Here is a 27,969-nt window from a genome sequence, read left to right on the forward strand (position 1 = left end):
GGGTGAATGTGGAGCTGGGTAGCGATGTGGGAGCACAGGGGTAGGGTGACCCAGTGGGTGCTCTTCCAGGGTGTGGGGCTCACCTCTGCATTTTCCCTTATGCACTTCGGTGGCTTTTTTGCAGATCCCCTTATTTCTAAGTCAGCCTCCCTCCCTGCCTACAGGAGGAACGGGCTGCACAGGGTAAGTGTCTTCTGCCTGCATTCTGCTGCTGCCAGGCATCTCAGCACCCTTCCTTATTCTCCCCAGGCTCCTCAAAGCCCCCAGTGCTCCCCTTTCATGACTAGGGTGTCCTGCTTCCCCCTTCTCTGCACCCCAGCTGGCACTGCTGGTCTGTGCCAATCCAAAATGACCCTTACTGGGGACCGAAGTGCCCTGTCCAGGCACTGCAGGACAGAGGTGCCTGCCCTGAACATCCTGCAGAGCACGTTTCAGAGGGATGCTGGTGTTGCTTCCCAGCACAAGAGCTTTATACCCTGGGGCAGCGATTGCTGGGGGTCAGCAGCCCTGGTCCTGCCTCCATGTGACCTGGGCTCATCACTTCACTGCCTCATGCCTCAGTTTCCCTGCTGCCAGGTGTGGGGAGTGGGTTCTGCTTTGGGAGGGTGGGTGCCTTCCCCATGCCAGGGACATGGGAGATGCCATGCTGAGCGTCTGGAGGGGACCCACTCTTACTCCTCCCTCCCTGTGTCCCTCCTGCAGCCTCCCAGTGCCGAGCTTTTCCACTATGACAGCACGAACGCCGTCAACTGGGGGATGCGAGGTAAGGCGCGGCAGGGCTGGGGAGCAGTGTGGGCAGGGGACCCTGTAGGCACAGAGCCAGACACCATGGGGCTGCCTACTGGAGTAGGCAGCTCTGGAAAATGAGTTCCAGGCTGGGGGGACAAGTGGGGAGAGAAGTAGGGGTCCCCACAGCCCCAGGGGGAGGATCCTGGCAGTGGAGGGGTCAGTGTGGCTCATGTCTCCCTTGTCTTTTTCTCTCCCCACAGAGTACAAGGTAAGATGCTTCTGCTCCAAGAAGCAGCTGCCAGCTGGAGGTGCAAGTACCACCCAGAGGGAGTCCCACGGACATGTCCGGGTGTCCCCAGGCCCTTCAGGAGGAAGCTTTGCCCTGTGCCTGCAATGCCCACACCTCCACCCCACTCCTGACAGCCCTGTCCCAGGACTGTGGGGCTTGGACCAGAGTCCTTCAGCAGGGACTCTGCAGCAGGGTCCCAAGCACCTGGCCAAGCAGAAATGTCTCCTGGCTGAGGAACAGAGAAGGGTGGTTGTGCTGGTGGTTCCCTACTCACACTTGTCCCTGGGTCACTCCTGGTTTCTCAGAGTGAGCAGGTTATTCCAGAGCCACCAAGGTGATTCAAGGTGGATTAGGGTCACCCTGAGAGCAAGTCCCTGCTCTGCCTTGTCCCGTCCAAGCCCTGGAGGCAGTTGTGCCACCCAGACCCTGCTAAACACGGCAGGAGGAGGCTTTACCCTGGTGGCCCCTATGACCTTGTGCCCAGGTGTGCCCCAGCTGTCCTCTTCTGGCTCCAGAGCTACCTCGTGGTCTTCCTGTCCCTGTGCAGATATACCCCTATGAGCTGCTTCTGGTGAAGACGAGGGGGAGGAACCAGCTGCCCAAAGATGTGGACAGGACTCGGTTAGAGGTGAGGAGAGCCTTTTCCACCAGGGACAATCTCCTCGGGGCTCAGAGGGACCCAATCCCACAAGGTGTCCCCTTAGCCCTGGCAGGCAGCATGGGGCTGCAAGGGGCTTGTGGATGTGTGAGGAGCATCCCCATAGCTCCCCAGGGGTACGCGTGGGCCAGCACACTGTCACGGTGGTCCTGCTGCTCTGCTGGTCGGGCAGAGCTGTTCCTGTGCCATCAGCATGAGTGTGTTGGGCAGGAGCAGGAGGGAGCCAGGTGCTCCCCCCCTCCCAAGTGTGCACTGCTGGGGGTTGTAGCACCCCATTGCACCCAGCCAGACAGTGGGTGCCATCAGACCCTCTCATGTGCCCTCCCACCCCACTGCAGCCACACGGCCTGCGTGGTGACTGTTGGCCCCGGGTGGTGGCCGCAGTCCCCAGCCCTGGCTCAGCATCCTGTCTCTCCCCAGCGGCACCTCTCCCAGGAGGAGTTCTACCAGATCTTTGGCATGACCATCGCCGAGTTTGACCGCCTGGCCCTGTGGAAGAGGAATGAGCTGAAGAAGCAGGCCCGGCTGTTTTAAATGCAGTGCACTATAAATATATACATACCTATAAATATATACATAGAAAGATCTCTATACTGCAGCTCTGTATGATTCTTGGTGCTGTATGTGGCAGAGGCGCCCTCTGCACCCCTGAGAGTGAATTGGAGTCTAGCAGATCATTTTATGCTCTTTGTTTCCTTTTCTTTTCCAGCCCTGTTTCTGTACCAACCCTTGGGTTCTCCCAGGAGCTAAAGCCATGTGGGACCTGAAGCAGGAGGTGGCATCTGTCACTGCTGCCCCATGGGGGCACGGGGGGGGGGGACTTTCCTGCTGCAGCCACAGCACCCAGCGCTGGGGGAGGCTAGGGCTCTGTGATGGGGCGGGTGGGATGAGGGTGTCCCGTCCCCCTCTGCTCAGGTGGCCTGTGTATTTACTTCTGGGTTGGAAAACACCCTGGGTACAATTGCAAGAAAGTGGGATCTCACCCTGGGCTCCTTAATGCCTTCCCTGCCTTTAACATGGCCATGCAAAGGGCGCACCTTCAGCCTCACCTTCAGCATCAGAAATACAGAGATTTGGGCAGGGAACAAGGAGGAGAAGTGGTGGGGACCCTACGGGGAGCAGGGTATACCCCCGTGGGTCAAGGTGCAAACACCTTTCCTGGTGTCTGTGGTGCTCTGATTTCCTATTTGCCTGTCTGGCACAATTTTCAGGCACGTAGCAGGACTGAGCAGTCCCAAAGAGGCCGGCAAGGCATGGGACACCTCTGCAAGAGCTGAGTCAGCAGGGTTTCTCCACGGGGACAGCAAGGGTCTCACCTTCACTGTGCCACGGGCCAGCTCTGGGTCTGCCTGTTCTGGTCCTCTTCAAAACCTTCCTGTCCTGGTGTCTCCTATCAGGTGGACCAAATGCCCTCCCTGCCATCAGCACCACCACCATTGTGTGCTGAGGCTGCCCAGCTTTTTGCCCAAAAAGCCGTCACCGGGCTCCTGGGTGAGGCAGCAGGGGCGTGCAGGGCCCCTTGTGAGGGCTTGCCAGGGGCTTGGGGAGACCTCCCAGCAGCAGCAGCCCCGGCTCTGGGAGCTTTGTGCTGCTGTGGAAAGGGGCTGGGGACTGAGGTGGAGCTGGCAATATTGCACTGGTAATTGCTTCTGCCCGCTTTAGTGCAGGAGTGAATGAACCAATTTTATTTACAATGATTTTCCTCATATAAACTACGTCTCCCTAAATCAAGCTCAACCATTTGTGGCTATAAGAAACTTCCATTTCCAGCAGCAGCTTCAGTGATAAAGCCTGGAGATTGTTATTATTAATAACACAACAGCGGGAGTCTTTTCATTTTCAAAGCATTTTATGGGCAGCAACTGTTTCCCCACAATTACCTGCATGGCAAAGATGGGGAAACTGAGGCAGGGCCCAGTGCTACCTCTCAGAGCTAATGAAGCCTCTCTGGCCCGTGCCATCCAGTGGACACCCTGTGGGACCCCCACAGGCTCCCATTGCCCCCAGGTGTGCAGAGAGCACCCATCTGCACGGGGCGAGCAGCGGCGGGGGCGTTAGCTCCTGCCCTGGAAGCCGGCGCTGCCTCAGCCCATGCTGTCCCTTGGCTGTTTGTAAGTCCCCACCACAAAGCAGCCAGAGCCTGGCGTGCGGCAGCCTTGGCAGCCCTGCCTGTGGGTGCCATGTGCCCTGGCTGCAGCCCCGGGTTACAGGAGAAAAAGGGGGCTTGATCCAGCAGGGAGGGACCAGCCAACAGCAGCCGGGCAGGGAGCAGGCTCCGGGTTGGGAGGGCACGACAAGAGGGGCCACCGCCTCCGAACTGTCCTGGGCTAAGAGAGCCCCAAATGGGGAATCCCTCCAGGTCAGTTGCTAATGCACATCTAATATATCAATTATTGCTTTCCCAAGCGAGAGGTGGGTATGTGTGAAACCGAATCCCATTTCTGTCGTAGCCTGCTGTCCCCCGAGGGCTCAGCCGCAGCCCTGAGGCTGCGGGAAATTGTCCTGGGGGCCACATGCTGCCCACCCACGGGATGCTCCCTTGCACTCCCCGTGTGTCTCCCAAGCCCAGGTCTCCCCTGCGGTCCTTGCTGGGGAGGTTGTGACCATGGCCAGAGAGACACTGGGCACGTGAGGGACATCAGGAGGGAGCAGACAGGAGGGGTTTTGGGGGGGCGCAGGGATAGGGAGCGGGGTGGGAAGGGGGAGCTGTGCTTGCTCACCCCCTGTGCGTTGAGATGGGGGAAATTGTTCCGGACCGCCCAAAGCAACGACCCCCGTGGGCAGGCAGGGGGGACGTGGCCGCCACTGGCCCCGCACCCTTCGCGAAAGATTCTGTCCGTGCTGCTGGGGGTGCTCAGTGCCCGGTGTGGGGCAGCACCGGGGGGAGATGCACGGGGTGGGGGGGCAACCCCCGGACACCCTCGGCCGTGCAGGGGGTTGGAGGGAGGTGGGTGCCGCACACGGGGCGTCACCAGCCGTGGGGACAAACCGGCCGCCCGCTGGCGGCGGGGACACCCCGGGCGGCCCGCCGGTGCCGTGCCGGGCCGTGCCGGTGCTCGGCGCTGCCGTGCACCGAGGGAGGGGCGGGCGGAGCCATTGGCCGCTCCGCAGCCGAGACCCGGCCCCGCCGGGCGGCCGCTGCCGGTGACACTCGCCCGCCCGCGCCTCCCGGGGCGGCCGGTGCTGCCCGCGGCTCCAGGACCATGGACCGTCTCAGCGGTAAGGGGGACCGGGACGGGACCGGGACCGGGACCTCGACCGGGACCGGCATCCCCTCACCCTGCCGTGCGGCGTGGAGCACACCCGGCACGGTGGAGAGGGGATGCCGGTCCCGGTCCCGGGGAGCTGGGGGTCGCACATCCCTTCCCAGCCGAGTGAGTGCAGCTCACCGGATCGATGTGGGACCCTGCCACCTGGGTGCTTTCGGCCCCCATGAGCCTTGTGGCAGGGCCAGCTGGGACACGAACTGGTGCCACTTTCCCTTTGCTGGTCAGATGGGTGAAAAGCTGGTGTCTTGTAAACAAGTCTATGGGGTGTAAGCACTTGTTAGGGAAAATTATGGTTGTGGAAAGGGAGGTGACTGGTGTTTCCAGATGGAGCTGATTGGATCCAGAGAGCTTCCCTAGCTGGGGAAGATGCTGGTGGTCTCGTAAAGCCATGGAGGGCCTGATCCCCACCCTGCTGGGAAGCAGCTGCATTCCCACGTGTGTGATTCTTGCCTTCAGCTTGTGGCATCGGGCTCACGTAGCTGTTAGGCTTTGATCTGGGATATGAATAAACCTGCCAGGGCTTTGGGCCAACTTTGCAGAGAAGGTCCTGGCTTTCTGCTGGAGCTGGCAGGTCCCTGGAGGGAGCAGAGGAAGGCTTTTGGGGGGATTGCTGCTTGCTGCTGCTGAACAGTGGCTTTGGGCTGCAGAGGAGGCGCAGGTGGTGGCATGGTGTGGCCTGGGAGTCCTGGCCCTTGATCAGTCCTCAGGTGCTACAGAAGCACCAGCCAGAAATGATAACACGGGGGCCAGGGGCATCGCTCCAGCTCTGTGGGCTGGACCACGCTTCAGTCCCAGGATGGTTCAGGCAGTGCTGTGTCTGCAGCTCTGGGTCAGCACCAGAAAGACCCCGGGGTCAAGAGTTCCCTTTCCCGATGTAAAAGGATGGGGTGGTGTTTCCGCAGTGGAAGCACAGTCATGAGGAGTTTGACTCTTGGGCTGCAGCTCGTGGTGTCAGGGCTGGGAGAGCCGTGTCAGTGCCTAGCGGCACAGGAGGGGACAGGGACGACGGTGACAGGGACAGCCTTCCCCCATGGCTGTGGCTCACCCTGCCTGCCAGCAAGACAGGGTGGCTTTGCTAGCTCAGAAGGGTGCTGCTGCAGGAGGGGGATTGTCGTCAAAAGACATGCAATGCCAGAGCTGTCCTTGAAGGCCCCAGAAGACCCCCTTGATGAGGAGAGAGCAGATGGTCTTGGCTTCCCCATTCTTCTGCTGTACGAACTGGTGGGAGTCTACCCTGTTTGCATCCCAGCCCACACTAAAAATCAAACCTGGGACCTCACTGCAGGAAAGGGCAGGAGGTGCCTGGCATGCTGTGGAAACCATCCTGGCCTGTCACAGAGATGGAGAGCATGGTGTGGCCACTCCATGGGGAAAGCTGCTCTGCTGTTTTATCCCTCTCACTGGTGTCTGCTATGGTAGCAGCAGCAGTGCCTGCCTGCTTTGCTTTGAGCCTTGTAATGGATTGCAGTTGGCACTTGGATAGGTCTTTGCCAATGTAAACCTCATCCAGACTCTCCTGCTCGTCACGCAGAGCTGCTGGATCCCTCTGGGGGGCTGTGGCTCATGGAGGGAAGGTGTGGGGGTCTCACCAGGCTCCCTTTCCCAGCACAAGGGGTGCTGGGTCTCATGATGGGTAGGAGCTCTGTGCCCCATTCCCAGCTTCTGCCTGCTCTCTGACAGCCCCTTTCCTTCACCTGGAGCTCTGCTCAGGCCCTGCATGTATCCTAACTTGCTCTTGCTTTATGATCTGCCAGCTTCTTCATCACTTTCTGTGCTCCATCTGAGCCTGCTTGCTTTCCTCAGCAGGCTGGGCAGCACCTCGTGTGGGGCTCAGCCTACACCAGCAGCTAACCAGGGGAACTGGTGCCCTCAACTGCTTTGTGGAGTTGTTTCAGGTTGTGCTGATGGAGAAATGCATATATGTGTGATCTGGGAGGTGATCTGTGCCAGGAGCCTTTGCTCTAGCAGGGCTGTGCTTGCACATGGCTTCTCATCATTAGTGACTTTTCCCTGACCTTTTGTGCCACCAGAATTTAGGTCCTGCACCAAACTTATCTGGGGTCTAAATCCAGCAAAGCCAGTGGAGATGTGTCAGGGATAAACTTGGCTCCAGCTTGCCCACAGGAATGGGGAGGCCATGGGGTTGGTGGGAGGGAGGCCAGATCATTCCTGACCTGCTGCCTGCGAGCTGGCAGCAGGAATCCCACCCGCCCTGCGAACATAGCCCAGTGGAAGGGGGTGCAGTGGGTGAGAAACACAGATCGGGCCAGCTGTTAGTGCGCCAGGCAAGTGCTGAGCTCTCCCCCGCATTGCAGCCATTCCTTCCGCTGAAAACTCAGCTGCCCAGGCCACTGCCTGTTTATAGCCAGGGAGCGTGTGGGGAAGGGGGCTGAGCCCACCGCAGGCTGCCCTGGCCCCACCATGCCAAGCAAAGCTGGGTGGGAGGGCAGCCCCAGGGATGCTGATGCCGAGCAGAGCAGGAAGGCACTGGAGCTCTTTGCCCCTCTGCATCTTCCGATAGCCTTCTGTGTGCAACGCTGAACTTAACAGGGGGAAATGGGTCTCACTGTGGGTACTGGATCTCTGTTGAAGCCAGCCTGGCTGCTCTGGAGGGACACAGACCTGCCCTGCTGTGCACATCACAGATGCCTGCTGTGGCAGGGGCTGCTGGAGAGGGGAGGGAGCAGGCTGGTGCCCTTAGTGACTGCTGCAGGGGTAGCGTCCTCCAACCAGGGACCCTGGGGACTGTCCTATCTGCCTGAGCTGTCTGGAAAACCTGCCTTTTTCCCGCGTTTGCTCTTGACCTGGAAATGCTGTTTTCCGGCACAAATGTTCTGAGCTGCAAGGCTGACATGCCCTTAGCTATGGAGCAGCACCGAGCCCCAATGTGCCTGAAATCCCCTGGCCTGCAGCCGGTGGGTAGCTCTTATCCCAGCCCAGGAAAACTTTGTTTAAGGTTTTGAAAAAGTTGTCTCATCTCAAACAGTGGGAAGGCTTTTCAGAGGAGGACAAGGAGCGAAAACTGGGCTGGACTCAAGATTTGCCTGTTGTTCAGTAGCCAAATAACTTGCTGGGAACAGAAGATAACGATTTAGCAGAGTGAAGGCTTGAAGTGGTTTCTGGCATCCCAGGCTCAAGTCCTAACCCCTTAACCCTTCCCTACACCAGCTACTATCCGGTCTGGCACAGCTAAAGCTCTCCCTTGAGAAACACACATCTTCTGGATATAAGGAACCTTAAAATTAATGACACAACTGTCAGCCCTGCAAAATATCTATTAGATGTCACTCTCCCAGGGCAGCAGCAGGACAATTGGGTTGGAAGCCTCCCAAGGAGCTCTGCATTGTCTCTGCCAGCCCAGCCCCACCGCCATACAAACGAGGGGCTGGCACCCCCTGCCAGGGCACCGGCTGGATGAATAGAGCAGGTCCTGCCACCCGCGGTGAGGGCACCCACGCAGCCACCAGCAGCCTGTCTTTTGTCACCCTGCGGCGCTGAAAGCAGAGGCATTCGGAGAGCTCAGGTCCCTCTGCAGATGCTGTGCTGGCAATCTGCAGCCCCCGCAGTGGGGAAGGATGAAAATAACTTCTTTGGCCTTCCCTCCCCCAGGGTCGTGTCCCATCCCGTCCCCCCACCCCAGCAGCATGGCTGCTGCACTCCCTTCCATTTTTGCTCCTGATATGCCTCCCATCGCATCAAAGGCAGGCTCTCTTACATTTCGTAACAGTTTGGAACGAAAACAGATCTTTGCTGCAAGGGATTTCCATGCTCAAAATACTTTTTTTTTTGTTTGAAGTGGGTTTTATGTGCATGTGATCCTGGAAGTGATAAGGGGAAGCTCTGGGAGACGCTGGTATTCTCTGATAGCTGGCAATTAACAGGAGATGTGTAAGGAGCAGCTTGAAGAATGACTTTGACTTTTTTCTGGGTTTTTTTGAACATTAAACCCACCCAATTCGGTGATGGGGGAACAGCCCCTTTTTGGCTCCTCATCCGTTGGGTTCAGCCTCCCATTTTATGTGTTCCCAGTGTCATCTTATGCTTTGGGAAACCGAGGTTTTAAAGGACAGAGCCAGGAATAGAAGGTAGGTAGCAACAGGTCTGATAGCTGGCTTTTGTGTCCTGGAGTTAAAAGCAGATATGGTGAACCAGTCCCAGCACTGACGGAGCCATTGGCAATAACCAGACCAGTCACATCTTCCCCTGTGCTCAAGCTTGTCCTCTTTCCTGTGGGGATAAACTGGCTTTCCTGCTTCTCCACCCCTGCCCCGCAGGGGTTAAGCGGGTAGGAAACGCTGTCGGTGGTGGCCTTGCTGCTGCACCTGATGCTCCCGGCAGAGCTGGGCAAGGGAAGGAAACGGAAGGGCTGTTCTCAGCTGAGAAAATACACTTATCCTGCCCTCCGAGGGTCCTCCGGGGCAGCACGGCCCCAGCCCCCAAATGCAGAGACCCTCTGCCATGCCCTGGCTCAGGAACATCGCTTTCCTGCAGGGACAGGGCTGAGGTAGCCACTGCGAGGGTCCCGGTCCCCTGCCAGGCAGGGGGGACTAGTGCCCAGCACAGCTCCCGAGCTCCTGGGCATTGCCAGGGGCAGGGCAGGGATGCTAACGCAGGAAGCTGGATGCTAGTCTCCCTCCTCCCAACTCTGTGGAGATATTTCTCCCACAGCGGGTCTGTGGTTTCTTCTCCCACTGCTTCTGAAAAGAGGGGTCCACATCATGCAATGCAGCTGAAAGCATTTGGGAAAGTGGAGCTGGCTGGTGGCTAATCCACCAGCTCCTTCCTGCAAATCCCATGTCGTCCCTGCCCAGACCCTCCTAGGTGAGGGTCCTGTACCCTCCTTTGCTTCTGAGGGTCAAGGCACAACCACCTCGTGTAACTTTTCTTCCTAGAATGTGTCTCCCTGACCAGCCTCCCCACGTCTCGCTCCTGCAGGTTAGGTATTGCATCCGAGATATTTTGGATCTGTGCTTCAGGGAATGGGGACGTACAGGACACAGAGAGCAGCCTTTTGGGATGCAGCGAGCTTTTCACCTCTGTCAGTGGGGCTGGGGTGTCCGTTTTTGAGACTGGGGGGCTGAAGGACCCACCCAGCCCTGAGTGGTAATGTGGCTGTGCCTGCCTGGGTGCAGGGCAGTGGGGGGGGCATGCCCGCAGGAGAGCCGTCATCAGCACCTGGGTGCTGAGTCAGTGGGTTCCCTTCCCAGCACCATGCCTGCAATTAGCTGTAATTCCTGCTGTCCTGGAGACTGAGGTTTGGTGGAGATGAAGGGCTACAGAAAGGTGAGAGCTGCTGTCACCCCCAGCTCCAAGAGAGCAGCAGGCAGGAATGTATGACCCAGGGAGGATGCCCGGTGCTCTGCCCACCGCCAACGGTGGCTACAGGGGTGGGCAAAGGGCTGTGGCACCAGTCCCAGGGCCTCTCCTGATGCTGGAGGCGAGCCCAGGCCAACCTGCTGCTGTCTGTGCTGTGGAGTTTGTTTGGAAAAGGCCGACACCAAAATTTTGGTTGGAGAACACACAGTTTATTCTGGGTTCTGACTAATCCTAACATCTCCCCTCTGCCTGAAGCTTGTTTTTTATACATTACTCAGCAGGTCTCACCCCTGCCTGACTATTCCTTTAAAGGGCATCTCAAACCTCTCTTTTTCATTCATTATTTAAACACATTCTCTAGCCAGCAGCCTCTGAGCCCAGCTCCCTGGCTGGCCCAGCAGAGCATCTTGCCATACGCTCACTGAGGCTGGCACTGAGGTTTGAAGCATAGCCTGGAAGTACTGAACCTGTTCCACATTTATTTGTAGAGTTAATTGTGTTGACTGGGCTGTGCTGTGGCTGGAAACAACTCATACTCCTGGGGCTAGGAGCCCCCTGAGGTTCAGGAGTGCAGGGCAGGCAGAGGGAGGAGGCTGCCAGTGCCCTGCCTGGGGATGCAAACAGGGTCACTCAGCAGCATCTCACTTAGGTGCTTTTATTTGCTCAACTTCTTGCTGTGCTCGGCAGTAAGAAAGGACGATTCAGAAACCACCCCCTCCTCCTCCTCCCGGGTGGGGGCAGCTGCAGCCTCTTTAGGTCAGAGGGGCAAAGTTTGCTTTTGGTGAGCTAAAGCAAACCACCAGAGTCTTCTCCAAGAGGTGAAGAAAGGGCTGCTAAGCCATCAGCAGAGGTGGAGCAGCCCCTGGAGAAGGGGTCCTGCTGCAGTACGGGGCACTGGAGGGTCATTATCTGCCTGGGTCACAGAAGGTGTTTGTGGGTAATTTAATCAGCCTGTTAATTATTACCTGTACCACTTGTGAAGCTGCTCTGCTTTGATGCAAGCTGCTGTGAGGAAGGACGTACCCTGCAGCCCAGCAAGGGCTGCCCTGGGGGTTTCTTCCAGCAACCATACCAGTTCAGAGAGCCTTGGCCCCTCTGATACCCTGTGGCTGTGCTGGGGGCTCCCTGGGGAGGTGACACTCCTCTGTGAGTCACTGCCCCAGGGGACTGGGGCACCAAGCAGAGCACACCGGGTGTGGATGCTGCAGCCCTCAGGGAAGGCTACAGCACTGGGCATGTGGTTGCTGGAGCTGAGCGGGAGATTTTTCACCTGAAGCCATGCTCTGCATGTGGGCATCACCAGGAGACCCTCAACCCAGCTTGGGGCTTCAGCTGCAGAGCAGCACCCCTCCCTCTGGGCCGTGCTGCGAGGGATGGGCTGCTGGCAGAGGGCTGGGTGGGAAGGGAACTACCATGATCCCCTTGTCCTCCAGCTTCTCTTTTAATCCAGTTTTATAGAGAAGAGGCTTGACTGGCCCCACAGCAGTGAGCAATGGTTTCTGCCATGTGTGAGCTGGCAGGGGTGTGAGTGTGGGTGGGAATCTTTGCCCTTTGCAAGCACTGTCAGCCTGTAATTACACTTCTTTCTATTCAGGACTCCTGTTTTCTAGTTTAAGACTGTGAGGAAGATGTGGAACTCTATCTTCTCCAGAAAAGAGTGCACTAGGATAGGGATGTTTGGAGTCCTGCTTCTGTGTCTGATTCCCTTGTACCTGGCTGGGTGCATTGGGCAAAGCACCAACCCCAGGCATGCAGTGCAGCTCCCCTTGCTCCTCTCCCCATTTTGGGATGTGGTGTGGACTCTGAGAAACCCCTTCTGTGCAGAGGGCCAGGGTGAAGCAGGAAGACTTGAGGAGAGCCTGGCTGAGAGGTGGCCCTGCCGCTTGGCCCCAGGTTGGACTTGCTTCTCGGCTGGTCTCTGCTGGAGCAGGCAAGCTGCTGGGAGCAGGGCCACGCGATAAGGCTTTCTGCAGAGCTATTTATACTGAGGAGATGAGCTACTGCTGGCAAAGGAGCTGGGCCAGACACAGGACCCTTCACACAAGCACTGCTGAAAGTGGCTGAGCTGGCTGTGCCACTGGAGCTGTGCTAGGAAAGGAGTCCCTCCCCAAACTGGTGTCAGCATCGGGGTGGGCATCTGGAGCAGATGGGGCCGCAGATGAAGGAGGTTCAGCAGGCACAGCCAGGGCAGCCTTCCTGCTATTTAAGCTCTCTGGTTGCTCATCTCCCTGTCTCCCAGGGCTGAAGCAGGATGGGGGGGCCCTGCAAACCCCGCGGGCTCCTTTGTGTAAGGGGGGAAGCCAGCCGGGGTCTGCACTGTGAGGGAGTGCTGGCGGGGGGACCTCCTGCTTCCTTGAGCAAGCAGGTTTCACGTTCATCTCCCGGGACTGATTTGCCAAGGTTATCAGCTAAGGATATTAGTTACTGCAAGGTCACAATGTTGAGAGCCCCAGGATGTGTGTGTCCCTGCCCTGTCTGCTGCAGCCTGGCTTGGCGGGGCACTGGGTGTGCTGTGGGGAGGTGGTAGGGAGGTGCTGGGAGGTTGGGGTTCAAGTTAAAAGGTTTGAGCTCACTTTGTGCTGTGCAACATTCAGGGATGCTGCAACGCCTGAGTTGGGAACTGCTGGGGTGCAGGGACATCTGCCAGGGTCCTGGGGCTAACAGCAAGGGGGTTAATCACAGCGAGGGGTGAGAAGAGGCACCAGCTGGGGCATTTGGAGAGCCAGGAGGGGTGGAGGGCTCCTGGCTATGCAGGAGCCAGCCCCAAGCACTCAGGCTCCTGCTGACATTGTTGGATTCAGAGTCAGAGGCGCTTCCCCCATCCACCCCACTCAAGGGGCCCTTGTTTCCAGGGAGGAGATGATTCATGTGCATTGAGTGGCCCCTTAGCAAATCTTCCACTGTTACGGGATGTTGCCAGAGCCCAAGTGTGAGCGTTCACAGTTGGCTGTTCTCTAAAAACCCTCCGGGCTGGAGCACACCAAATTGCTCCGTAGCTGTATGGGGGCAGCTGCACTGGGAGGAGGAGGTACTTTCCAGGCTGGCATCCCTGGCCCCACCAGCCCATCCCAGTCATCCCAGTTTGCCCCACACCCAGCTGGTGATGGCTGGCTGGGAAGCTGAGCCTGGCTGGCAGGGATGCCCTGCTTGCCCCTGGCACCTCCCAGGGGCTCAGCGCTGCCCTGCCCCTCTCCTGCCTGCTTGGCAGGGTGCTCCTCCTGCCTGCACCGGAGGAGCAGTAGCTGCAGGCAGGGTGCAGGCAGGCAGCAAGTTTGTCCTCCTGTCTTCTGCACAAAGGAACAATTCTGGGAGCCCTGCGCCACCCCCGCCGAGGCACTTCCTTGCCGGCTGCATGCCTGCCTCCTCCCCATCGGAAAGAAACCTCCTTAGGAATGGGTATGGGAACAGGAACTGCCCCGGGAGCTCAGCAAAGAGCTCGGGAGGCCGTGGCCTTCCTCGGGGAGCAGTGCTGGGGAGCGCTGGCCCTGCTGGGGTGGGAAGCAGCATGCTGGGGCTGGAGGGGGCTGTCAGTACCCACTTCGGGCATCATCCCTCTGGTGATGCCCACAGCCTGTGCTGGGGGTAGGAGGAGGCTGGGGGCAGGCAGCGAGGTATGGAGGCACGTCCCAGCGCCCGGGTGGCTCTTGCAAGTGGGTCGACATCAGCCTGTGGAGAGGTCAGAGTGGTTTGTGTGCTGCAAGCAACTCCTTCTGCAGCGCTGGGTCTGTTTGTCCCACAGGGTAGGTGACTTCTCTGCAGGGCTCCTCCTGGGGCTGGGGCGCCTCCACCACTGTCACTGGGTGCTGGGATAGCCCTTGGCTATGCCCCCTTCCCTGGCCCACTCCCCACCTATTTATGGCATCCCAGGAGCTATAAACGTTTGTTTACTGCTGGTGGTGGTTCTAAGCAGCCCTGCGCAGGCAGCAGTGTCCCAGGGCCCTGCCCGCACCAACAGGAAGGATTTATTTTTGCTTGGTTTTTATTTTAGTTACAAACAATGGCTGTTACATCCAGCATCCGATTTCCCCCTGCCCCCCCTCAACCCCAGCCTTCACCTGGTGTTGGAGGAAGCATGGCTGGGGCAGGCAGAGGACAGGGGCCCCAGTACATCTCCCACTACAGCAGCCTCGCAGTGTTAAGATGCTGTGAAACAGCATCTCCCCTCCTCGGGGCTCTCTTCCAGGCTGCAGACCAGCTTTGCTTGGGGTGACAGCTCCACGTGCATTGTCTTATCCCTCCCCCTGCAAAAGCTGGGTCTGTACAGCAGGAAACTTCTGCTTTGGCTTGGCTGGAGCCTCTTCCTCCTCCTCCTCCTCTTCCTCCTCTCTGCAGGTTGCTGGAGCAAGACCTGATTTTTGCTCCTGTGATGGAGCAGAGGCCAGGGAGGGGGAGATGGGCTCTGCAGCTGCAGGCTACACCCAGCCTCTTATCTCCATGCTGTGGAAGCAGGTCCCTGAGGCGGGGGAGTGCTCATGGGGTCTGAAAATAGAGCTGGCCTGGGTGCAGAGTTGAGAGAGGTGGTAGGGTGCTGGAGGGGACACAGCTCCTCTGCCAGCAACATGCCTGGTGCTGCTTCTAGGGCAGACTTTAGCAACAGAGGAAATGCTGCCTTGTCCTGAACGGCAGCAGCATCCTAGTGCTGGTGCCCCAGCTCACCCCATCCCAGCAAAGCTGCCCTGGGTCCCCAGCCCATCCAGCCCAAGTTAGCTAATGCTAAAGCCATCTGCTGCCACAGCTCCTGGCCTTAGCAGGCTCAGAGACCTCACTGACACCTCCTCATCCTGCCACGGCAGTGAAACAGGCTGCAGAAGTGAAGTGGAGTGAGTTTCTGGAAGGGGATGCTGGTGCCTCTCCCTGTCCTGCAATGTCCGTGTCCGAAGCCTGAGCCCAGCGGAACAGTACAACCTCACAAGATTTCAGCTGCAAGAAGCTCCAGAAGAAAGCAGCAGGTGGAAGCCATTTGTTAGCACCAGTGACAGGCTCGAGGCTGGAGGTGTCCCACCAGTGAGGCAGTGGCTCAGCAAGTGAGGGACGTAAGGTCCCTTTTTGCCTGCATCACCTGCTCAGCGCCTGCGGCCACTCTGCCATGCTGCCTTCCCCCCAGAAGCCCTTTGATGTCCTGCTGTCCCCTCAGTTCCTGGGCTCCACGGTTTCACACAGAGGTTGCCAGAGCCCCTGCGGGCAGGGCTGTGCACTGACACCAGCACCCACCCTCAGCTCATGAGCCCAGTCCCCTGCCCGCCATGGCGTGGGCACTAATACCCGCTGGTGCGGGGTCTGTGCTCACTCCTGCCGGCTATCGCAGAAGTAACGTGCTGGCCCTTGATCTCCAGGTGACCCTGGGTTGGTCACAGTGGCCCCCCCCTCCCCTCCACAAAGCAACCCTGAAGCAATCTCCCCTTGCTTCCTGCAGTCACCCCATTAACCTTATTTAGGCTGGAAGCCTAACGAGCATAGGAAATTAATTCCTTCCCTTTCTCCACTCCCCCAGGCAGAGGCTGGGCTCAGCAGGCTGTGCACACTCCTGGGATCACAGGCCTCTTTGACTGCCCCCCCCCCCCCCGCCCCCGCCCCTTGTATTTTGGAGGATGTTTAACAAGGGAGATGGAGGGGACAGCTCAGCTGGGGGGAAACAAAGGCGCCTTCAGTGCTCGCCCCGCACCGCACCGTGCTCCGTGCGCCCCGGCTCAGAGCTGGCGCTTGGGGCATTGCTGATGAGCTCACCCGCCTGCCATGCCGGGCGACAAGCCTCACTTATCAGGCACTCTCATTTCTTGTGCACAGTAAGGTCTCCTCGCCCCCCTCGCCACACACGCCACCTGCTTTGTCACTATTAATTGCAATCTGCTTGCAGTTTTGCCCTCTGCTGGTCTGAAGCCTTGACACAAGAGCTGGTGGCTGTGATGGGAGATGTCCTGAACACAGCAGGGGATGGGGATGCTGGTGAGCGCCATGGCCTAGGTTTCTGTGTGGTTTGGGAAGCTGATGTAGGGAATGTGCATGGTCCTCATCTCTTCTGTGGGAGCTCATGGCCAGCTGAGAGCCTGCTGAGCTAGGGCGGCAGGAAGATGGGTGTCTCCGAGATGCTTGCAGGCACTGGGCAGACAGGGAAGCATCTTGCTTTTTGTTCCAGCTGCTTCCTTGCTGGTCCCCTGCCCTGCCAAGCCTCGCAGGGGAAGATGCTCACTTGGCCTTGAGACCACCGCACTGCTGAGCAGGAGTCTGTGCAGCACCAAACATCCCAGGGAGGATCTTCCCCTCTTCCCTTCCTGCCTCTGCAGAGGGACTAGGAGAGGGCCATGGGAGCTGAGTCCTCGCCCTTGCTCATCATGCACGTGAGGTTCTCATATGGCCACAGCAGGTCCCCAACCCGGTAGGTGCATGTTGGAGGGGGGCAGCGAGCAGACCATCACCAGGACCTAGGTCCCACAGCTGCCTGTCTGCTGTCGGATGTGTTTCCAGCTCAAGGAGCAGAAGCCCCATTCCCCCTGTGGTTGTCCTCTCCTTCCCTGTGGGCTGGGGGATGCTGCCAGCTCTCCAGGTTTGCTTGTTCCTTCTGGAACTGTGCTGAGGCTTCACCCCCTGCCTGGGGAATACCTGTCCTGGTTTGGCCTGCCCATGGGAGAGGGGCACCGGCAAAACTGCTTTTGCTGAAAGGGCTGAGGCTGCTGTTTAGCTTGGCACTGGGGAGGGAGGAGGAAGCAGAAGGTCTGTGGAGATAGAAGCCCATCAGCTGGGATGGCAGGAAGAGACTTGTGAGCCACATCCTGCCTTGCATCCTGGGGAGGCAGAGATTTGGGGCTGGGCACACTGCCTCCTTGCCCAGAGGCTCATCTTGGCTGGGCGCTGATCCGCACCAACCCACTCATGTTGGGCTTCCCTTCAGCCAAAAACCTTTGAAACAGCAGTTGGTTTTACTGCACTGGCGCAGCAGTGCTAGCCTGCTTCCACCAGTCCTGTGAGACTCGCTCCGTGCCATGGCTTGCAGGTGGACACCCAAAATCCTGGGTCAAACCTGTAGCAGCCCAGTTTTTGATGGGTGTTGGGTAGGGTGGATATGGTGTTTGGATAGGGCCCAGCAGAAGCTCATTAAAAAATATGGGTAATGAGGATCCCATCAGCTGCAGCAGCACAGCATCCTGCCCTTCCCCTGGGAAATATGTCCCATGCCAGCCCTCGCTCCTGCCCAGCTCTGCTCTGCTGGGCCCCTTTCCCTGGCAGAGCCCGGAGGAGCTGGAGTGGGGACAGGTACAACCTGAGCAGGGTGTCCCTGATGCTCCATGCTGCCAGGGCACACAACCTCCCCTCCTTGCAAGCAATCCCCATCAGTCAGCATGTCCGAGCTGCCTCTGTGGCCACCTCCTCCCCGGGAGACCCAAAGCCAGCTGTGTGCTGCCCCAGCTGTGCCGCAATGACTTTTTGTCGTTGCCAAGAGAAAGGAACCTGCTCACGCTTGCACTGGAAGAAACGGCAGCTTCCCCACACACACACACACACCAGCCCCTCCATAGTCTCCAGGGCTGTAGGTTTGCTGGTGTCCCTGAGCTTGGCCTCTCCAGAACAGGTCGTCTCCTGCAGGAGCTACCCCTGGATGCAAGTGGAGCTGGGCAGGTGCATGGTCCTGGGTAAAACAGAAGCTTGGCTTTGGATCCACCTTAGTTTTGTCTTATCCTGCTCAGAGAAGATAAGTACAGGAAGACACCTGGGATGAGGATGTCGATGAACATGCAGAATTGAGGCTGTGGGAGCTCATGAGAGATTTGGAGTCCAGAGCTTGCCTTGTTCAAGTCCTTTCCATCCTTCCCATCCCTGGCCAACACGTTTTCCCAAAGCTGCCAGTCAGGTGCTGCCAGCACCATAAATACTGCTTTTAGTGATGAATTTCTTTTGTAGCCCTGCTCTGATATGCAAAATCCCAAGTGTGTTCTGGAGTCTTGCTGCCCAGGTAACCCCACAGCTGCACTGTGCTTTTGGTTTGTAAAAACTAACCCATGAGTCAGCATATCAAAGAGAAGACCCACAATTTTATGTGCTGTGCCTGTGATCGTGATTTGCAGTAAATCGTCTTTTCCTGCTTTTTGCTGGGCTCTTCCTATCTCCCCTGCCTGGTTCTACCTGCTGGGCTGATGCTGTATTCAGGTGTAGCAGCAGGCCAGGAGCTGGCGGGTACTGGGATCCCATACACTGAGAAGTGGATGAGTGGTGGCTTCTGGTGTGGTTCCTCTTTGCCAAGATTTCAGCTGCTCTGACCCTCTTGGAAGTCTCTGGGGCTGTGTGTGTTGGACTGAGGCTCAGCTAACACAGAGCTGGGTGGGGAAAGCCCCTCCTGTGCTGCAGTTCCTGTCCCATCCCCGGGGGTCTTTCAGGTGCCTGTGTAGGGCAGGGACTGTCCCTAGGGGCAGTGACTCCATGCCCGGAGGGAAGAGTGGAGTGGCCTCTGGGCAGTGTGGATGAGTTGAGATGATACAAGGGAAGAGCGACAGCAGGGCAGGGGAGCTGCTGGTGGTGAGCGTGGGGAGGAAGGCTATAGCCTGTGTATGAAGACCCTGTGGAGGTGGCACTGGGCTGGGGGATCATGGGTGGTCTGAGCACAGCAGGGGCATATGAATATTCCCCAGCAGGCAAGGGGTGGGAGGATGTCTCCCTGGGCAGCATTGCCAGGTGGCTCTGGAGATGGCATCTGTGTTTCCTTTCCTTCCTTCCTTCCTTCCTTCCTTCCTTCCCTCCATCACCACCCAGTGCCCATCACAGTGGGGGGGACACCAGTAGCAGTACACTGTCGGGCAGACAGAGGTGTGGTTTTATCTGCATGGAACAACGTGTGTGCTGAGCCCTTTGATAGCAGTCCAGTAACCTGCAGAGCTGGTGTTTCCATTCACAGGCTCAGCAGGCTGCATCCCAGCGTCTGCGTGCAAGTGGTAGAGCTTGTGCATGGAAGGAGCACGTATGCACTTAGCAAACACCACCTCAACCATGCTGGACCAGCTGGCAAAGACCCCCATCCTGGGCTCTTCCATACATTCCAGACCCTTCTGCTCTGTCTTAACCCCAGCACCCTGACACCACCCTGGGTGACGGGCTTTTTCCTGCTCCCCCCAGTACTGGACCAGCTCGTGCCAGAGCTCAGTGTCTTGCTTAAGCTGCTGGACCATGAGTACCTGAGTGCCACCACACAGGAGAAGAAGCTCGCCGTTTCCACCATCCTGCAGAAGCTGCAGCCACCCACAGGTCTGTGTCCTGCTCCTGCAGCACCCAGTGGCTGTCCCCAGGGGCAGTGGGTGTTCCCAGCAGCTGCCCCAGGGGGTCCTGGCCAAAACCCCAGCAGGGCAGGGAAAAGCTTCTGCAGGGCAGGGATGAGCTGCCTCTGTGCCCAGCACCCGGCACCTGCTCAGCCCCCCTCCAGTCACTTTACTCCCCACGCTTGCTTCCCAGCTTCTCCCCGCCCCGGGTGCAGAGTCTGGCGTCAGCCCTGCCATGGCTGCAGGGGGGCTGCTCCCTGCGGAAAGGCTGCTTCGCAGAGGTCTTCCTGCCACCGGTTTCTGCTGAGCGCAGGGGTTTCCGCTGGAAGGCCAGGAGGGCTGTGCACCTGGGGCTTCACAGCCTCCCCACCTTCCTGCCCTCCTTGGGGCGGGGGCAGCATCCCTGGTGGCTTCTCCCCTCCCTGCATGCCTGCTCCAGAGGTGACACAGCGGGGTGAACTGGCCTGTGTCCTTGGGCTGGTGTTTGTGGGGAGGAGGAGTGCCATTGCTCACCCCGGCCGCCCTGCCCACCCTCGAGCTGACGGCATCCCCCTCACTCCTAGGGAAGGATGTGGACTACATGTATGTCAACACGGCATCCCTGAGCAATGGCACCAGCTTCGTGGAGTCTCTCTTTGAGGAGTTTGGTATGTGTGGCCAACTAGGAGTGATGGCCCAGGGGTCCCACTGGGTGGGTGCAGTGCTGGTCCTGGTGTCCCCGGCAACAGCAGAGGCTCTTGGGGCACCCCAGGGAAGGAATGTGAAAGCTGTGTCCTTGTGTCTGGGGTGGGCATCATCACCCTGGGTGCTTGTTCCTCCTTCCCTGTAGCTGTTTGGCAGCTGGCCACAGGGGGTCCATGCACCACCTGTGTTTACCAGTGGTGCCCATCTCCCAGCACCTTTCCAGTGAAGGGCCATGGGGGTCCCTGGAAGGCATGGCTGGGGAGGCCAGCTGGGGAGTTCCCTGCTCCCTTCACTCTCTTCGCTTACCCTTGGGCAGATTGTGACCTGCGGGATCTCCAGGACATGCAGGAAGAGGATGGGGACACCAGTGATGGCGTTGGCTTGGAGCTGGCGAGGAGCCAGCAGGCAAAAACTGTAAGTCCCTGAATGCCAGCCTGCGAGGTCTGCTCTGCACCTGCATGGGGAGGTGGCGGTGGCTGGGGCTGGGACCTCCTCCTGTCCCTTACCACAGTAGCTGCTGGGACTCTTGACCCTCTCCACTGCCGGGCTAACACCGGTGGTGTTTCTGCTGCAGGTTCCTGTGGACCCTGCTCCACCGCTGCCCACCACCCCCCCGCCCGAGGATTACTACGAGGAAGCCCTGCCCCTTGGCCCTGGCAAGGCCCCCGAGTACATCACCTCCCGCAGTGAGTCCCACTCTGCACCAGGGTGTCAGGAGGGTGGGAAGAGCCCCACAAGCTGCCCGCTGCATCCCCCTGCCTGCCTGGCAAAGCAGGCAGCCTTTTGGCAGGCATGACAGCTCGTCCTGGGGAAGGAAATGTCGCTGCTCCCACCGGCATCGCTCAGTCCCACTCCCTTCCCATCCTGCTGTGCTGTTATTGCAAGGAGTTGTTTGCTCCAGCTCAGCTGGGAAGGTGTGATGTGGAGAGATCAGAGCCATGGGGGGACCGATCCCGAGATGCCCTGGGAGGATGTGCTTTGCTCTGCCCCAGCTTGCAGGCTTGCTGCTTGGAGCATGGTTGTGGGGGGAAAACAGGTGTAATAGCCCCAGCTGCCCTCTGATTCCTCTGCAGACAGCTCCAGCCCTCCCAACTCCATTGAGGATGGCTATTACGAGGATGCAGACAGCAACTACCCTGTGACCAGGATGAACGGGGAGCAAAAAAACTCCTGTAGGTATCCCAGTGCCCTCGCCAGGGAGGGGAGAACTTCAGCAAAGTTCAGCCCCGAGTTGGGGACTTGAGCACTGGGCTGGGAGCCCATGGGGTTGAGGCTGGAGAACCTCTTGCATGTCAGAGAGCTTTTTGCTGGGCAAAAAGCAAGGAGCGTGGAGTGCTGTTTGTCATGCAAGCCAGAGCCGTTGTGCTGTGGAAGGGATGTAGTCAGTGCCATGTCTGTCACCAGCATGGGGAAGGGACGTCCCTGCCTATGCAGCTCTCATGCCCTGCATGAGCTGCCCTTGCCACAGCAGAGGAGGTCTAAGGCAGGGATACCACTGCAGAGACCTGCTCCTCCGTGTGCAGGAGGTGCGGGGCAGAGGGCCAGCAGCTGATCCTCTGTTGCAGGTAGAAGGTTTAATCCAGGCTTTCAAAGTCTGAGCCTTGCAAAGAAATAAGCCAGCCCAGGGATTCGGATAGATGCACCTGGGACTGGCATTTGGCCCACGAGCATCCTGCCTAGTTTGGAAGGGAAATGGAGATGGTTGGGGTCAAAGTGCTGCTGTCTTCAGAGGATGACATGGAGTCCATCCATCCCAGCACCCAGCGCAGGCTCTGTGCTGGAGCCCTCTGGGCATGGGGAGCCCTGGTAGTGTGCGAGCGAGCGTGCCTGGCAGGCAGGGCCCCAGGGTGCCATTCAGGGTGACTCGCCTGCTTCCTTCCAGACAATGACTCCGATGCAATGAGCAGCTCTTATGAGTCGTATGATGAGGAGGAGGAGGAGGGGAAAGGCCAGCAGCTGACACACCAGTGGCCGTCAGAGGAAGCCTCCATGAACCTGGTGAAGGATTGCAGGATTTGTGCTTTCCTGTTGCGCAAGAAGCGCTTCGGACAGTGGGCCAAGCAGCTCACCGTCATACGGGACAGCAAACTGCTGGTGAGCCCAGAGCTAGTGGGGGACACAAACCCATTGGTGGGCTATGAGGGTGGTTGGGTCCAAGCTGAAGAAAAATAGCACTATCCAAGCCAAGACCCCACCACAAGGCTGCCGCTTCCCTGTAGCACATACAGAGACTGCCCTCACTTCCCTTGCAAACAAATGGAGGGCTCCCTTTTTTGGGATTCCGTGGAGTGAGAGGGCACCCTGCAGCCCTCCACCACCGAGGCAGTTGTGGAGACTGAACCACCTCTATCTGTGCCACCTGTGAGGGACCCCAACTCTGCCCAGCACGGCAGTGGGACAGGCAGGTTTTGGCTGAGCCCTGAGCAATTCTCTTTGCTTCCCCTAGTGCTACAAAAGCTCCAAGGACCGACAGCCACACATGGAGGTGCCTCTGGGCACCTGCAACGTTATCTATGTCCCCAAGGACGGGCGGCGCAAGAAGCACGAGCTGCGGTTCTCGCTGCCCGGGGCTGAGGCGCTGGTGCTGGCGGTGCAGAGCAAGGAGCAGGCTGAGGAGTGGCTGAAGGTACCACAGCTGCCCCACACTTCGCCTGGGGGGCTGCAGACTGTCCTTGGCATCCTCCCTGGCTGAGGTGGGGAGGGGGCTGCCTTGGGAAAGGGGTGCAAGACCTCCCTGGCTGAGGTGGGGAAGGGGGCTTTGTTCCTGTCTCTTATCAGCTGGGGGCGGGGGTCCTGGCCAGCCACTTCCCAGGGCCTGGGCGTCTCCGGCGCTGATAGCCCCCACGGGGTGGGGATGTTTGCTCTCCTTCTCTTCCCCATGGCCCTTTCCTGCCTTTGTTCAGGGGCAGGAGGCGGGGGCCACAGGGAAGGGGCCATGGTGGGAAAGGAGCCTCTGTGCACACCACAAGCTGTTACCCCAGATGTGGGAGAACAGGTTTATTTTACATGGCCGGTGCAAGCCACACTGCGCCTGACTGAAACAGAAGGTCATGAGGTGTCTGTGCTGGCAGCGAGGAGCCCAAGTTCCTCACCTCTGAAATTTCCAAAACCTCTGACAAAATCTGCAAAACTGGTTGCAGTTTTGAAGGGGCCAAGGTGTGTGCAATCCCCCAGGCAAGCTGGGCTTGTGCCCCAAGCAGGGCTCTCTGTCCTGTCCTGCAGAGACCAGGACCTCTCTCCCCATGGTTCAGCCCCATGAGATGGAAGTGTACTGAGCTAGGGAAAGTAGCGCCGGCCCTCGGGTCTGTTTTAAATGGCTGCTGGGGCCTGTCTCCGCAGGTGATAAAGGAAGCCAGCAGTCCGGCAGCGGGTGGGATGGAAGCCCCTACCTCCCCGGTGATGCCGTGCAAGATGGACCTGGATAAGGTAATGGTTTCTAACTGCCCTGCCGAGGTGCTGCGTGGTGGCTGAGCCTGAGGAATGTGGCTGGGGGAGCACTGAGCTCCTGGTGCTGCGTCAGGAGTCCTTCCCATTCTCACAGCAGCTCTGTGGGACCGATGGGGCTCCCCTGATGCCAGGGACACCCCAGCCTTGCGCAGGAGGGACAAGCGGCCAATAGTGGCCTTTGCTAGGGGCTACACAGGGGCACACTGCTGATGGGGTGCCTGCTCTGCTCCCCCCACAGCGGCTGTCACAGGAGAAGCACACCTCCGACTCAGACAGCGTGGCGACGGGTGAGACCAGCTCCCCAGCGGCCCGCAGAGAGCCCAGTGAGCACGGTACAGCCCCTTCCCCAGCCATGCAGGCTGTCCCCCTGGCTGGGGCAGCCAGCTGTGTGCACCACAGCTGGGGAGCATCCTCTTGCAGTGAAGGGGGATGCCGTGACACATGCCAGGGGCACACAGCTACCCTGTTCTCCTTCCAGGGAAAGGCAAAAAGAGTGGCTTGGCTGACCTGAAGGGCTCGATGAGCCGGGCAGCAGGGAAGAAGATCACCAGGATCATCAGCTTCTCCAAGAAGAAGCCTTCCCCTGAGGACACGCAGACCTCCTCCACTGATGAAGACATCCCCTGCTGCGGTTTGTGTGGGCTGGGAGCAGAGACAGAATTCAGCTCATGTGGGGCTGGGAGCAGTGGGGAGCTGGCATCCTTCCCCCCAGCCTGGCTATACAGGAGGCAGGAGAGGGGGTAAGGGGGGTGGTGGGGTTGGAGCGAGCTCACTGAGCTGCTGGATGGCTGTGACACTGCCTCACACTGTGAAATGTTGCCCAGTCTTGGGCTGCAAATTCCTCTGGTGCATGGGGAAGGGGCAAGGGGTCACCTGTGTCCCAGAAAACAGGGCCAGGTGAGTATGTGGCACTAGGCTGGCACCTCACCTGGTCCAGGGTGTCCCAGCTGGCTCTCTCTGGGGAAACTGAGGCACAGAAGGACCAGCTGAGTAGGGAGCCATGCCATAACCTCTGGGCAGCCATGTCTTGTTAAAGCCTGCCCAAGGTCTGGCTGAACAGGCGCTGAGACCCTTCCCTCGGCTCTGCCACCCCCCAGGCTACCTCAGCGTCCTGGTTAACCAGTGCTGGAAGGAGCGCTGGTGTCGCCTGAAGGGCAACACCCTCTACTTCCACAAGGACTGCACCGACCTGCGGACCCATGTGAATGCCATTGTCCTCCGGGGCTGTGAGGTGGTCCCAGGGCTGGGCCCCAAACACCCCTTCGCCTTTCGCATCCTTCGCAACGGGCAGGAGGTGGCTGCGCTGGAGGTGAGCAGGCAGCAGGGCAGGTCGGGTGCACCGATCCAGTGAGGGGGGTCGCCAAGCTGGGGGAGCATCTCCTATGATGATCAGCACTTGCATGCAAGCAGTGCCTTGTTTTCTCCTCTCCTCACATTCAGGAAGCCCAGGGCATCATTTGAGTGAGCCAGGGGCAGCCACAGGTATTTGCCAGCTGGAGGCAGGGAGGAGGCTGGCAGGGCTGAAGCAGGCAGGGTACAGGGGGTGGCAGCTGGTTTGGGCCTGGGACCTCCTGCATGTGCCTTTGTACTTTCTTTTGGACCCTCCTAAGTCTTGCACATATGCTTCGTGTCAGAGAATGCTCCTCCACAGTGGGGCTTTGCAATGGGAGGCAGGAGCAAGGGCAAGGGGCTGGGAGCTGGGCATGCACCCCAACCCTTTTCTTCCCTGCAGGCAAGCTGCTCTGAAGACCTGGGCCGCTGGCTGGGTCTCCTCTTGGTGGAGACAGGCTCGCAGACAGCACCGGAGGCCTTGCACTATGACTATGTGGATGTAGAGATGATTGCCAACATAGTGACAGCCGTGAGGCACTCCTACCTGTAAGGCTGTCCTCCTGCTGGGCCACGGGCTGGGGAGGGGCTGTGCGGGGGGCAGAGCCTTGGGCTGGGGATGGTGACCCTCAACCCTGTGTGCTCCTTAGGAAAGGCATGGGCTGAGACATGGTTTGTGCTGTGATCTTGGGGACAGCCAGTGTCCCAGGCGTTGGTGGTTCTCAAAGCAGGGCGGTTTCCCTTGGGCAGGATGGAAAGCAGGTGTGTAGGGTAGAGTAGGGTAGGGTAGAGCACTCATGAGCAAAGCTGGGAGAGCAATGCAGGAATCCCTCAGAGATGGAAGGGCTCACTGAGGAGCTTTCAGGGATGCCCTGGAACGGAAGACCCTATCCCTCTTCCTGCAGGTGGGCCAGCTCTTCCCAGGATCACCGGCCAGACTCCTCCCGTGTGGTGTACGATGATGTCCCCTATGAGAAAGTTCAGGTGAGTGCAGCTCCATGGCTTGCCCTCTCCCTCCACTGCAGAAGATGACCTGGGGAGCCTTGGCCAGGCTGTGATGGCCCTGCAGGCATTTCACATGCTCTCCCTCCTGTCCCTGCTGCAGGCCGAGGAGGAGCCAGGGCGGCCAGCAGGAGCCCAGGTGAAGCGCCACGCGTCCTCCTGCAGTGAGAAGTCACGGCGGGTGGACCCGCAGGTGAAAGTGAAGAGGCATGCATCGAGTGAGTGGGGGACCTCAGCCACAAACCTCTGTGGGGAGACCCTGGCTATTGCAGGAGGATGCTGTTTCCCCAAGGGCGTCTGCAGCCAGGCTGGGGCTGGCTGGCTCTGGCACATGGGTGATGAGTTGTGCTGCCCCAGCTCAGCTGGACCGCAGGTGACACTGGCACAGCCGGGGCCAGAGCCTTCATGATGGGTTCCCCTTGTGCATGCAGATGCCAACCAGTACAGGTATGGGAAGAACCGGGCTGAGGAGGATGCCAGGCGATTTCTGACAGAGAAGGAGAAGCTGGAGAAGGAGAAAGCATCGATCCGCAGCGAGCTGGTGTTGCTGAGGAAAGAGAAGCGAGAGTTGCGGGAAGCCATGAAGGGCAGCACGGGTAGGTTGGTGCCATCCAAGGGCTGTGGCTGCTCGAAGGCACTCTGGTGCAGGGGGAAGGCTGCAGAGCTGGGGTGGGATGGGGATGCTGGGCTGGCCACGGCATTGCGGCCGCGCTGGGCTGGCTACCGCGTGCTGCCGGGCTGGCAGCTCCATCTAGCGTCCCTGTCCAGGACGATGGGTGGCTTTTCCATCCCCATGGCCTCACGCCCGGGCAAAGGCGCTGAGCCGGGTGCGCTTCTGCAAGCAGGGACGAAGCTGCAGGACCTGGAGCAGCGGGTGGTGGTGCTGGAGGAGCAGTGCCGGCAGAAGGAGGAGCGCCGCGTCGACCTGGAGCTCAAGCTGACAGAAGTGAAGGAGCGGCTGAAGCAGTCGCTGGCAGGAGGGCCAGCCCTGGGGCTGGCTGTGACCAGCAAGGCTGAGAATGGGGTACGCATCCGTTCTTCCTCGCCCTTGTAGCCCCAGCTTCCTTCAGCAACAGTGCTTGGGGTGACAGGGGGAGCAGCACGTGGGGAAGAGGGGGCGTCCCTGCTACTTTGTCCCATTGTGGACAGAGGTGGGAAGCAAAGCATCAATTAGGTTTGGCCACATCAGTTTTGACCTCATGACAGTTTGTGCTTTTATTTTTCCCTGGCTGTCCTTGCTCCCTGGGTCTCCTAAGGCCTCCTTCTTCTCACTCTCCGTTTTGCACAGGAAGCTACAAACAAGTCAAACGGGAACCCCCCTGAGCACCTGGTCCCTGTTAACTGTGCAGCTGAACTGAGGAAGAGAAGTCCCTCCATCCTCCCTGCCAACAAGGGAAACGTGCTGCGGAAGGCCAAGGTCCTGTTTCACTCTCCCTCTCCTCCCTGGCCCCATGAGAAATTTTGGCCTTCATCCTGTCCCCCCCTCTTGACCATGAAACCTGGGGACTGGGGATGCTCCCTACCCCAAGAGGAAGGAGTATTGCCAGGGTCCCCTGCATCCAGGCTGACCCAGCACAGTGGCACTCACTGCTGGCATGAGCCCAGCTTGTGGGGAGATCTGGGGCGACAGGGCTGGGGGAGGCAGGGGGAAGAGCAGCACTTCTACAATGCCTGGGGCAGCAGTGACCCCAGCCTTTGAAGATGTTGGAGCAGTCCAAAGCCCCCAGTAAGGAGGGATGCCCTTGAACGGCTCAGTGCTCGCTTCTCCAGTGTTGTGTCCTCATCCTCTGCTTTTTTTCATTGCTCTGCAGGAATGGGAAAAGAAGCAGACTTAAGCCAGGCTGCGGGAATGCTTGCCAAGCCCCTGACAGACACTGGGGCTCACGGAGGAGCTACAAGCCCCCTTTCTCCGAGGCGCTGGGAGGGTGCTGGGAAGGCATGGGGGAAGAGATGCTTTCCCACACCCCACCAACTGCAGCACCATCTGCCTTTACACTATAAACCATG

The 27,969-nt window shown here is 59.0% G+C and overlaps 2 protein-coding genes across 14 annotated transcripts in view; both read left to right on the forward strand.

Moving 5' to 3' along the window:
* The window catches only part of ABLIM3 (actin binding LIM protein family member 3), a 55,954-nt gene extending 53,687 nt beyond the window's left edge, over positions 1-2,267 (forward strand). For all 11 annotated transcript variants that reach the window (XM_040604643.1, XM_040604646.1, XM_040604645.1 and 8 more), the window contains 5 exons: positions 125-183; positions 703-763; positions 990-997; positions 1,566-1,646; positions 2,097-2,267. In XM_040604643.1, coding sequence (XP_040460577.1) covers positions 125-183; positions 703-763; positions 990-997; positions 1,566-1,646; positions 2,097-2,210 — 323 coding nt within the window. In that variant the 3' untranslated portion in view covers positions 2,211-2,267. The remainder of the gene's footprint in view (positions 1-124; positions 184-702; positions 764-989; positions 998-1,565; positions 1,647-2,096) is intronic.
* Positions 2,268-4,799: 2,532 nt separating this feature from the next.
* Positions 4,800-27,969, forward strand: AFAP1L1 (actin filament associated protein 1 like 1). 3 transcript variants are annotated; one of them, XM_040604937.1, is made up of 19 exons: positions 4,800-4,895; positions 19,361-19,489; positions 20,064-20,147; positions 20,501-20,598; positions 20,759-20,870; positions 21,258-21,356; positions 22,067-22,278; positions 22,631-22,810; positions 23,524-23,610; positions 23,870-23,963; positions 24,110-24,262; positions 24,729-24,940; positions 25,364-25,509; positions 25,866-25,944; positions 26,066-26,180; positions 26,394-26,558; positions 26,805-26,986; positions 27,251-27,379; positions 27,774-27,969. In XM_040604937.1, the coding sequence occupies exons 1-19, from the start codon at positions 4,880-4,882 to the stop codon at positions 27,795-27,797; spliced, it is 2,316 nt and encodes a 771-aa protein (XP_040460871.1). In that variant the 5' UTR covers positions 4,800-4,879; the 3' UTR covers positions 27,798-27,969. The 3 variants fall into 3 exon arrangements, with proteins under 3 accessions (XP_040460871.1, XP_040460872.1, XP_040460873.1); XM_040604938.1 differs by having other exon boundaries at positions 26,808-26,986; XM_040604939.1 differs by having other exon boundaries at positions 23,870-23,954.

Source organism: Falco naumanni, chromosome 8, assembly GCF_017639655.2.
Source record: "Falco naumanni isolate bFalNau1 chromosome 8, bFalNau1.pat, whole genome shotgun sequence".
Taxonomy (NCBI): Eukaryota; Metazoa; Chordata; class Aves; order Falconiformes; family Falconidae; genus Falco; species Falco naumanni.